Source organism: Gymnodraco acuticeps, unplaced genomic scaffold (genome assembly GCF_902827175.1).
Source record: "Gymnodraco acuticeps unplaced genomic scaffold, fGymAcu1.1, whole genome shotgun sequence".
NCBI classification, from domain to species: domain Eukaryota; kingdom Metazoa; phylum Chordata; class Actinopteri; order Perciformes; family Bathydraconidae; genus Gymnodraco; species Gymnodraco acuticeps.
The window spans coordinates 3168580-3180647 of NW_022990940.1; the positions used below are offsets into that span (position 1 = coordinate 3168580).

General features: G+C 38.7%; 1 protein-coding gene across 1 annotated transcript in view; it reads right to left on the reverse strand.

Moving 5' to 3' along the window:
- Positions 1–12068, reverse strand: part of LOC117558346 (voltage-dependent R-type calcium channel subunit alpha-1E-like) — a 49087-nt gene that overhangs the window by 24283 nt on the left and 12736 nt on the right. Inside the window, 2 exon segments of the mRNA XM_034234469.1 lie at positions 19–177; positions 985–1088. Coding sequence (XP_034090360.1) covers positions 19–177; positions 985–1088 — 263 coding nt within the window.

The following is a 12068-nucleotide window of genomic DNA, read 5'->3' on the forward strand; positions in this document are numbered from 1 at the left end:
CAAGACAAAGAAACGCACCAAGGAGTTCGACAGATGGCAGGCAGTTTTGGTTAAGCTTCCCGCTGTAAAACTCCAGACCAATGATGGCGAACATGAGGATGGCGAAGAACAAGAGCAGGCCGATCTGTAGCAGCGGGATCATGGCCTTCATGATGGACTTCAGAACAATCTGCAGGCCTTGAAGCATTCACAAAGAAAAAATCAGGGATAAGAACACAGTAGTTTTCCTAGCAATATTGTAAATGAAATGTATTTGTCAGTGCCTCTTCTCTGCTCATTAAGAGTTAATGCTAATTGCACTAAAACATAAGTTATTTCAATTGCATATACAGTATATTTTGTATTTCTCCAACATACGTTTGTATCACCACAGTGATAGCAGTTGAATCTTTAAAAGTAAAGTCCTGCCAAAACTCAGCTTGAGACTTAAGAGAACATATTCAGTAGCCTCAGACTCTGCCATGAGTTTTTCTTTCTACCTAACTCCATCAAGATGAACAATAGAATGCAGTCTTGTCATTATAAATGCAGTTATGAGCTGTTCAGAATGGAAATCAAATTGCAATACACCTGCTTTCCGAAATGTTTCTACATATCTTATCTGTGTTTCACAGGTTTGTAATCAGACACCATAGATTTTGAATACATTGGTGTGTTTGGGAAAATGTCATTGCAAAATGCACAGGCTCCAAGCTCATAAGGACCTCAACATTCATCTTAAACCTTGAAATGATGCACCTACAATTGTATCGATGGTCTGCCTTGCACAGTAAAGGGATTGAGCACCTTCTTGCAAAAACAAATGCAATTTTCTGAATGTTTTGTAAAGACATTTTTTTCAAGTAGTATTAGGAAATGTAAGATTACTGACGCATTCTCAAACCGTCCGAATATTTACTTGCAAAGAATAATGATGTGTTATTTGCATTTATATCAGTTAGTTCGACCTCACGGTGCAGGATCAGGGATCAGTGGCTGACTCACTGGGTATCCCCGAGACGAGTTTAAGAGGTCTCAGCACTCGCACCGCCCTCAGGGTCCGAAGGTCAACGGGGATGTTCATGTGGGCTCCAGCAGTGGCCATAATCCTGATGGACAACACACACACACACACACACACACACACACACACACACAAACACACACACACACACACACACACACACACACACACACACACACACACACACACACACACACACACACACACACACACAACACACACACACACACACACACACACACACACACACACACACACACACACACACACACACACACACACACACACACACACACACCACACACACACACACACACACACACACACACACACACACACACACACACACACACACACACACACACACACACACACACACACACACACACACACACACACACACACACACACACACACACACACACACAGACATTTGTGATGGTGTAGGGCTGCTTGGCAAACACTACATTGTTATATTTCTTATAGTACTTTGGGTACCACTTTACAATAAGACTAACCTTATAAGGTTCATAAAGGGTTTATAATTAGGTTATGAATTAGGTTGTAAACACTTTATTAATCATTAAGAACCATTTATAAACCAGTTCTAACATGGTTTTCATACATCAACACAGGCTCACTATTTGGCAAGATGACTAAGCCTTATATTGGCTACTTAGCGAGAATCAACTCAGTGAACAGATACCAAGGATGCTGGCTGATGAAGAAGACGAAGTAAGCTAGGTAGCCAATATAAGACTTAGCAGTACAGATACATGTGGGCTCACTAATTAATAAATGAATAACAAACTATTCGTAAACCCTTTATACAGGTAGTCTTATTATAAAGTGGTACCGTACTTTGCTAAGAGAGTTCAATTAATATCTATTTGTGCCGGCCTGAAAAGGAAAACAAATGTGGGTTAAAATGGAGAAAATGGTGCAGGTAGATACATTAGTAGATAAATGAGTAGATACATTGGTAGATAAATCTAGCCCAGCTCTTTGCTTTATTGAGATGAATGTAAACCTCTGTGTCATTGGATACATTTAATCACAGAAATAGGTGAAAGGTAACAAAAAGGATGAAGCTCAAGGACAGGAAGAGGAGAAAAACAAACTGATTGGATGTAATGCTGACAACAATGCAGCCATGTTTTTAAAGCTAGGCTAAATGAAATGCTCGTTGATACTATGGGCACTTGTAAATGTCTATAACTATGTAAATGTATCCTGTAAATATAATGTATGATCTCCTTTATTGTTTTATGTTTCATGTGGAACCTATATGCTGCAAGTCTCCCTTGAAAAAGAGATCTATGATCTCAAGGGACCAATCTGATTAAATAAAGGTTTGAAATGAAAATGAAATATCCATTAAATGTACCACACTCGTACGGTGAGAGACATAGAATGCACAGCTACACCTGGCAGGCATATCTACTCACATCTACCCACACACACACACACACACACACACACACACACACACACACACACACACACACACACACACACACACACACACACACACACACACACACTGATGTCCCTCCACCTACACACAAACAATATGAAACAGCAACACGAGCAACCTGCAGGCAATCTCTTACCGACATACACCGCAAATCATGACAAGACGAAAGTCTTTCTCTGGTCTGCATCCCCTTAACAATTGTATGTTTTGAGCTGTACTGTACTGTACCCAATATACAAGCTGTTAATAAACTTTTCAATCAATCAATCAATCAATCAATGAAGGTGAATGATTCTTGTAGCAATGGAAACAAATACGGTTTTATATTAATTTAAATTAGAGGAAGATGTATAACATAATGATGAGAAAGTGCTACAATGTCACTGCCACACATTTTCCATATATTCAAGGTGAGATCAATCGAGCCAATTCGGTGAACCGCAAGCATTAAAGCTTTCACTTTGTCAGAGGGTCAATGTCAACTGTTTATTCAAGTAATAATTGAATTAACTTGTGTAAATTATCCAAGGAATGCAAATTATCCCCAGATTTCTCTCTCTGTTTAACTCACCATACAAATATACTAACTCATAATATCTTAGGACGGCGTTAGAAACTATGGGGGAGGGTGTGTGTGTGTGTGTGTGTGTGTGTGTGTGTGTGTGTGTGTGTGTGTGTGTGTGTGTGTGTGTGTGGAGAGAGAGAGAGAGAGATAGAAAGCAGGGGGTAGAAAGCACATGGCAGAAACTCAAGTGTAAGCCCACGCAGAATCTCTCCTGAAAGCAGTGGGAGGGAGCGAGGCCGAATGAGCGAGTGAATGTGTGAGGCCACGTTCACACTTCTTCAGAAAAACCTGAAAAGACGATAATTGTAGATAATCTAAAACATTTATTAAAAAATTGCATTATTTCACCTAAGTGTGTGTACATTTTCTTTCCACATTAAAATGTGAACTAGCATCTATACATTGGGCTATTAATGTTGGATAGTGTTGTATCACAAAGGAATGCTTTTGGTGGTGGAGTAGTAGGCCTAATCCAAATAAAGAAGTAAATTGATCGTGATGTTTTAAACTTAAAACAACCCAATACAAAACCTCCCCAGGTATACTACACTAGTTTTTTAGGATAATTCACAGGAAGTGTTGTAGCAAGGTTCATTCATAGACCAACCATATGAAATTCTTTAATTTCTTTGGAAAAAACTGGGGACTACTCTGGGGAAAAACTGATATTTACAAGTTGGGCAAACTCAAATATTAAAGGGATACTGAAGGCATGTTGATGTACCAAAGATAGAGACAATTAATAATGTAGTACAGGACAAGTTTGCAAAATGCTGCAGTAGCCAAATACTACCTGACAGCGTATTTTCTTACAACCTGGGAAATAACATTGTAGTGACTTTCAAACGCCACATTTTTCTGTTTTAATGTTGACTCAAAGTTGTACATTGTCAGGATTTTCATGTTATGTCACGTGTATAGTTTTGTATGTCTGGTTATGGGTATTGTCCTCCGTGTATATTGTCTGGTCCTTCTTCCTGTGTTTTTCCCCTGTCGTTAGTTTCCCTGGTGTGTCTAATTGTCTGATTGTGTTCACCTGTTGCCCTTGTGTTTCTCCTCCCCTGCCCGGCTGTTTCTCGTCTCGTGATTACCCCTCCCTGTATTTAGTCTTGTCTCGTCCTGTGTTCAGTGTTGGTTCGTCTTTTGTTTGTGAATAAGTTCACCGGTGAGAGTTCTGTTTTGTCCAAGTTATTTTTATGTTATCCTTGAAATAAAGGCTTTTTTCAGCGTTATCTGCATTTGGGTCCTGCTTGCTTCACTCACCGTAACATACATTTTCTGTTTCAGGAATATGACATCAGTATTATTTATGTGTTAGAAATAATTGGTTAGTTGGGCGATCAGTCGAATGTAAGTATAAATCAGAGCATACTGTATCCTTATTTACATATCAGTAAATATTGCACGGTCCATTCTATCAGATTACTAAGGAAGGTATAGTTTTGTTTGAGAGATTTGTTTCTACACTGAAATAACGAGATGGCTATCAAGGGCAGCATATCAAATCAAACTATTGTCAATTAAGCGAGTGAGTGAGTGTCAGACAAAGAGATGACACAGCGAGAGACACTGAGACGGTGCAGGAGCAGAGGAGTGGGAGTTTGCGGAAATAGCCTTCAAACCGAACACACAGAACAAAGGCTGCACTTTAGAGCGCAGCAGCTCAGCAGAGGCTCAACATTAAGGCAAATATTTTGTCTGTTTGTGGTATCTTGTGAAGCATGATCCCCACATATACTTTTGTCAGTTTAAAACATTGTTTTCAACTTTGTGACAAGATAGGTTTAAATATAATAATGACTTCACCACAAGTAAGTTAGAATACTATGATCCGCTGTTTTCTGATTGACGCAGTTAATCACGGAGCGTCAAAATATATTGCTCACCTTCTTGTACATGAGACAGCCGGACCTCTTAAATCCTCTGAAAAAGTTGCTTGCATTCCAAACACTGAGAACAAGAGATTGATAAATAGTAAAATGGTAAATGGACAGTATTTATATAGCACTTTATCAGGTCTTTACGATCCTTCATATCACTTTGCATACTACAAGTCGTTCACCCTTTCACACCTTGTTCGTACAGAGCAGCGCCAATTGCTCTTAGAAACTAACATTCACACACATTCATATTCAAACACATTCACATTCAAAAACCGAATTTGAATCAACATTGTATTTAAAGTTGTATTGATGTTAACATTTTCTTTTCTCATCTTAAGTCTGTTTCAGTTTATATCTTTGATTTCTTCTAGTTAACTTAATTGGCCATGTTTATCCTGCATTTCAAAACATAGTTCCAAAAACATCCAGCTTTGCGGGAGTGAAAACGACCCCGACATAGAGAAATTGTAATAGAATAAATGCAGATTGGAAAATGTATCACTTTGTCGGGCTTTCAGTACAGCAAAGGGACAAGAAAACACAGAGGACAGTCACAAACACCTCTACAGATTCAACTGTATAACGATTCAGCGGCGAGTTCATACTGAGAGGCTAATCTCTTCCTCTTTGTCTCCTTAAGTGAAGCACTGTTGCACAGTTTTAAACTCATCTGGCTCTGGAGAGGCTGAACTCATTACATGCACAGAATGCAGGCTCTCCCACACACCTCCACCTACACCAAGAACGCCTCCAAAAACTATAGCAATCAGCAGCATCACGTTGCTCACCGCTCACACAGCTCTGTGTCAATATTATGCATCAACAAATTAATGGCTTTGTTTGAAATCTGGAGACAAAAAATCATCGTGTGTCTAATGGCAACACTAATACTGCTCTGTTGAATTGGGATTACATTAAAAAAAAAAAGATGTATTCATGATTAGTCAGAATAATGGGCTGGTGTGTGTGTTCCCAAAGAACAGCCACCTGGGAATGCTATTGTTCGTTCAGTTCAATTATGAGACTATATTTAGAGTGGAGACCACTGCAGCTGATATTTTAAACACTTTGCATAAATAATACACATGAAGTTGTCAAGAGTTTAAATCTTAATTTCCTGGCAATGTTTGAAAATATTTTTGTGTGACATCAGACTAATAATTTCCCTGAAGCCAAAGCCTCCAGGATTGTGTTGCACCAGTAACATATTCTAATACATTAGTTGCTTAATAGAGTTGCACAATTACAAAATTGAGTCATGTTTTAGTGAGTGTTGTAACCACTAAACTCTTTGTAATAACTAGTTGGTGGTGTGCAAGCCGATTGTAATTTTGTAGTAAAGCGAAAATATATTCTAAGTTTGAATTTACAAAACAACTCATATTGTAAAGTGTATGTTATTGAACTGGAAACCATCCAAGTGTGTACAGTGGGGGGGGGCAAGGTCTGCTTTCCATTGTCCTACTTTCCCTACCATCATGTTGGTCTTACCAACACACTGTTGCAATGAGTCACAAAAATCAGTCCACAGACACATTGACACTCACGAAGCATAAACAATACCAGCTGTGGATGGTAATAAAGTCACGTTACTAACATCACCGCAAACTAACACGACACACAGAAAAGGCAGGCCAGGCAGTTTTAAACCAGCACTGCAATCACAATTGATGCAATGCCGAATCAAGTGCCGTATGTTATGGAGACCTTTGTCCACTTTGCAACTTCAAACTCCCTTGTTCAGACCCCACCCATCTTCAAACGCTGCCTTCAGTTTCAGTTTTGTGACGCCCAATCAGTCCAGGGGTGAAAGTGGCCAATGACTCACTCCTGTATGTCTGTCTTTGAGCCAGATGACTAATGAATCACTCCCACCTAGCTGAATTATTCATCCTGTATAAAGAGCAGCGACTTTAGCAAGGTGTCACAGTGTGTAAGAGCGACAGCACAGTGGGGCAACAATGGAGAGCAGACATCTGTAACACAACATGATGGGAAGCTGACAGTGACATCTGGGGATACATATCAGGGAGATGTCAGAAATAACAACATGAGGGTAACAGGTTCACAAGAAACAATATGTGCCATCATCAGCCCTAAAAGTGGAGTGATGCACAGGCACACGTCATTTGGGAGACATTTTACTTCTAATCAAAGCATCAAGTCCACATGTGCCGTCTGCTTGCCGCAGGATATAATCGACCATTTTAGAAATCCCAGATTTAAATTGGTCTGTGCGTAAATTGATCTAGCTGTTGTCTTTTTTGCTACACATTATTTGCCCAGATTAAGGATTTTAATTGAGCTCAATGTCCCAGCAGATTCCCTTCTATCAATTCAATAATATGAAAATGGAATGAATGCCGCCAGCGCTGGCCCAGTGGCCTCGATTTTATTCCCCACCGGCCTCTATGAGACATGTCATAGAGGCCGGTGGCAGGAAACCAGGTCATCAGGTGGCAGGAAACCAGGTGACAGGAAACCAGGTCATCAGTTACCAGATGTGTCTGGAATTTGATAAGATGATCTGTCGGCTGCAGAAAGTACAACCGACAACTGTGTGTGTTTTACACTCAGTCGTTTTCTCAGTTCAAGAGCTTAACTTCAACAGCTGAGTCAATAGAAACACATTTTTTGGTGACCCTGTCAGTAGCCTAGTAAAAGGTGCAACAGATCAGACTTCAGACTATTCAATCAAATGTATCAGCTATTCTGGGTGAGGCACTACTGTCTATCCTCATGTAATGTTTCTCATGAAACCTACAGTTACCATTGTTTTGGTCACTTGGGGGCAGCCTTCTAAGTCGGTATAGCAAAACGGTTAACAAACATTTTTGTAAAAATGGGGCAATATCATCATTCATTATTCATGTTTCTGCCCCCCTGATGAATACATTAAATCTATTTTAGCTCAGTTTTTGGTCTCCAATTCCTGACTGTAATATCTGTGTCTCTAAATGCTCCTCTATGTTCACCAGCTAGCTGCTAACTGTATCTGCATTCTGCCTGCAGCGGAGCAGGAAAACAGCTGTCACCAAAAAGACACTATTAGAGATACTGATCCAAAACAGTGTAGTTGCCGGACAGCTAAACAATGAGCTAAAACCCGGTAAGAACCTCCATAAAAGGGAGCTGCAGATTGGGTGGGATTTAACCCTTTCACAATATCATTTGATTCATTGATATTTAAAAAATGTCGTTCATGGCCTCTTAAAGGTGAACTGCATTGATAGCTTTACCAAACTGGTGGCCTCAAAAACAATAATGATTACACTTTTCTCCTATCTTGTGTTAAGACTCAAATTTTAAAACTTGTATAAATATTATTTGACTTGTGTGAGTCAATTAGTAAAGTATCACAATGTCTTTGCTTTGTGCACAGTGTGCTGTAATTCATGCTGTGCTTGACCTTCACAGACACACGTTTGTTATGATTTGTCGATCCACAGAACCTTAATTCAACAACCAATATAAGCAGGTAAAATTCTACCCACTCAAATGTGAATATTTCCTGGTTTTCAACTTGAATAAATCCCTTACTGTCTCTCTTATATAACATGTAGTGGATGGCAAACAATAAATCAGTTAACTGAGAAAATAAATATTAAAAATGTATCCTTGACAATGATTCTTATGTAAGACACACACTTTCACATGTTCCCAGCAGCGATGTTTGGAGGACTGTAATTGAGTCCACAGCTCGCTCCGACCTCCACGAACTCAATGAAACTGTTACACAACTTGCACCACTGGCCTTCAAGTGATATCCTACGCCAAATCTGTAGATGGGCGGTTAAATAGAACAGTTTCCTGCAGCTGTGAATATCTGGACGGTTACAACAGAACAAATCAAGTGCTAAAATGTACAAGGAGTGTATTTATTTAGCCACACTTTGTTGAAACACCATACTCTGTGTTTACTTACAAATAAAAAAACCTGCTTGGAAATGTACATGAAACATTTGCATCTTCATACATAGTTTCTAGTCTAGTACTTTAAGGTTTAAATCACAAATTGCCTATGAAGGATTAGGAAAGATAATTATACTGACGACACGTTTCCTCAGTCCAGCACTGTAAGTCTCAAACTGTTTCAAATTCACAACTAGTGAACAACGAGCTGATGCTTTTTGTACCAAACATTTCTTCATTTATTTTTGGCTAACGAGCCGATTATTGAGAAACCGAAAGCAAAATGTTTTGCAGCAAACAATGACTGATGCCTAACAGAGAATACCAAATCAACCAGTACTGTTAAGAGAACAAATGTTCGGAGGATATTATTATTACGGACTAAACACTTTAACCCTGTGTATTTAGTAGACATCTGTCAACACCACAGCTGTTTAGACCGGCACTAACTGGTCTGCAAACGTGATGCTGATGATCCTTTTATGTAAGAGGCAGAGAGAGAAAGACAGCCAGAGGAAGATAGACTGAGAAATAAGAGATACTGAGAAAGAGAAAGCTGTGGGTGTCAGGTTGAAATGAGATGTCAACACGCCAGCAGCAATCTCCCCTGAATGCTGAATACTGTACACTTAACCAGAAAAAGCATCAAGCAAAAACAATGCACAACTATTGCGCAACTAATTTCCTTTAACCCATGTCTTAAAGGGAACAAAAGTGTTCTCAATATGTTTTTTCCTGACTCTCCATCACCATTTTTCCCCCTTTGTTTCCACTCTCCTTTCTTCTCTCTTACTCCCTTTGATCCATCTGTTTTTTAAAACGTGTTTGCATAACAGCGCTGCATTCACATTTAATTCACAGAGGTCCTGGGGGTGAACCAAAGCATGTTTTAGACACAACTGTCATGCCACTTATCCACCCACCTATCGCTGACTGCAGAGCCTGACTGTGCCATGGAAACACACACTAGCGCGGATGTACGGGGTGTTAATATATATGCTTAAGCAGAAAGATTAACAACAACATATCAACAGTAAAGAATATTAGGGTCACCATTGCTAACCATGTGTCTGACGTTGGGATTAAACGCCTTTACAATGCAGAACAAGCACGATGGCAACAACATTGATAAACGTTGACACAAGCAGCATCACATGCATGAATGCACCGACATGACTTGACAATCAGTGTCTCCAAATTAATGTTTTGGTTCACCAGCCACAGCCTGGTAAAGTAAAAATGACTTCTGTCCAAATTGATTGCACAATGAGTTGTTGAGCATTCATTTAAAACTTTTCCTCGCCTGCACACTCTCATACAACCAGTGGAGTTTGTAATTCATCATGGAGTTGAACCAAATTCAGAATTAAAAGACAGCATTTGGACGCCTACCTACAAGAGCACACACACATATTAGGTATGATTTAAACCCTCTCTGTAACATTTGGAATATTTATATTTATCGGCGACTTTACTTTTATGCTACTTTATACTTCTACTGCACTACATGTTGCAGTTCTAACTTCATTACATTCATTTAATAGCTTTAGTTACATTACAGATTCAGATCCAAAATAAACAACTTATACATTATTAATTATGTATTATTTATTACATATTAAACTATCTGTCAGTATAAGTTAAAAACAAGCTTTACCTTCACTATCTGCAACATTAAAGTGTTGAACGCATAAATGAATCAATAATTATATTCCAATAATATAATATATATATTTATAAGGAATTAAGTAATCTTAAGTAAAGTCTTACAGGACTTTATAATTTTACATTGTGTTATTATTTATCTTACCTAATTTGAACATCTGAGTACTTCTTCCACAACCAGGTTTATATTTTCCGTGTTCCTTGGTACATTTGGGTACAATTTATCCTATTAAGTCTCTAAAACCATAAAAGGCATATTCTGAGGAAACTGAACCTACCTTCAAACCTTTGTTCAGAGACTGGAGCAAAGAGAATTGATGATTGACTCTGATGATATAAGTTATTGCTAAATTCAGTATCCAGTGATTTGTTAACCATCAAACAGGTAGTGGATACCCCTTGTTCATAGTGAAGCAAAGGGCCTCAACATAACCTATTAACATCTGTTGTGAACCAGACCTTTTCTAGCTACTCGTATCAAACACATAGCCAGAACATATGGCAATGCATTACTAGTCATTCGCAGATACAGCAGTACATTAGTGAAACACTTACTCACTAGTCATCTGCTCCTGTGCAGAAAGCCAAACTCCACCTCAGCAGCGTTACAACTAACACTTGCTCCCCTAGGGTTTGCTTTTCCTGGGCTCGAAGACAAATGATCAGATCCTTTTATTGCTAGCAAGATAATAATTGTTTTTAAAATAAATGTTGCTGAGAATAAAGAAAAACATGCCATGTTTTAGTTTTGTTGAATAACAAATCAAAAGAAACCCTGTATAAATACATAACAGAAGCTACTGGAACAGAAGATAGCTTCGAACGGTGAAAAGGTGAATAAATTACTACATAAGTTTAAGAAAACATTAATGAACCAAAAATGTAATAAAGGTAATTTGTTTTGGTATAAAGAGAGACAAGTAGCTAATGGTTCAATACAAGTAGCTAGCTGGTAAGCAGAGCTACTGCAAGCCAGTCCATTTCAAGCTGCCATTTTTTCATAACGTTATTTGCCCTATTTTGTTAAAGTGCATGATTTTGCTTTAGTTCATACAAATCCAGGCATAGGCGTATAGAAGGAAAGGAGGAGGTCAAGCATTTGTGCGCAGAAGATAAGTACAGTGCCAGTACAACAGACAGCCTTTCTCCACAATGCTTTAAGTGCAGTGCACCACTTCAAGTACACCAATCCCCCAGTAACCATGACTTGTCTTGATAGATCGACAGCAAGCAAAAGTATAGCTAATAAAACAAATTCTCTATCCATTCTACATGCAAACAAGGACAAGCAATTTACGCAGGAGGCAGCTGCTGGCCTTGTACTCCAGAATTATGAAATCATTGAATTTGTGACTACAAATCGAAACACAGGAACAAGCTAATTCAATTTAGGCCATCATTTAAACAACTTGCACCTGTAAATTGTGTCCTTAATATATAATTGTTTCTCTATATAGTCAATCCCGTACTTTGTAAAATGATGATAGATTTTGCCTCTTTTAACTAGCCCAACAAACCGCAATTTGCGACATTCTAAAAAACAATACTTTGATCATTGTTAAA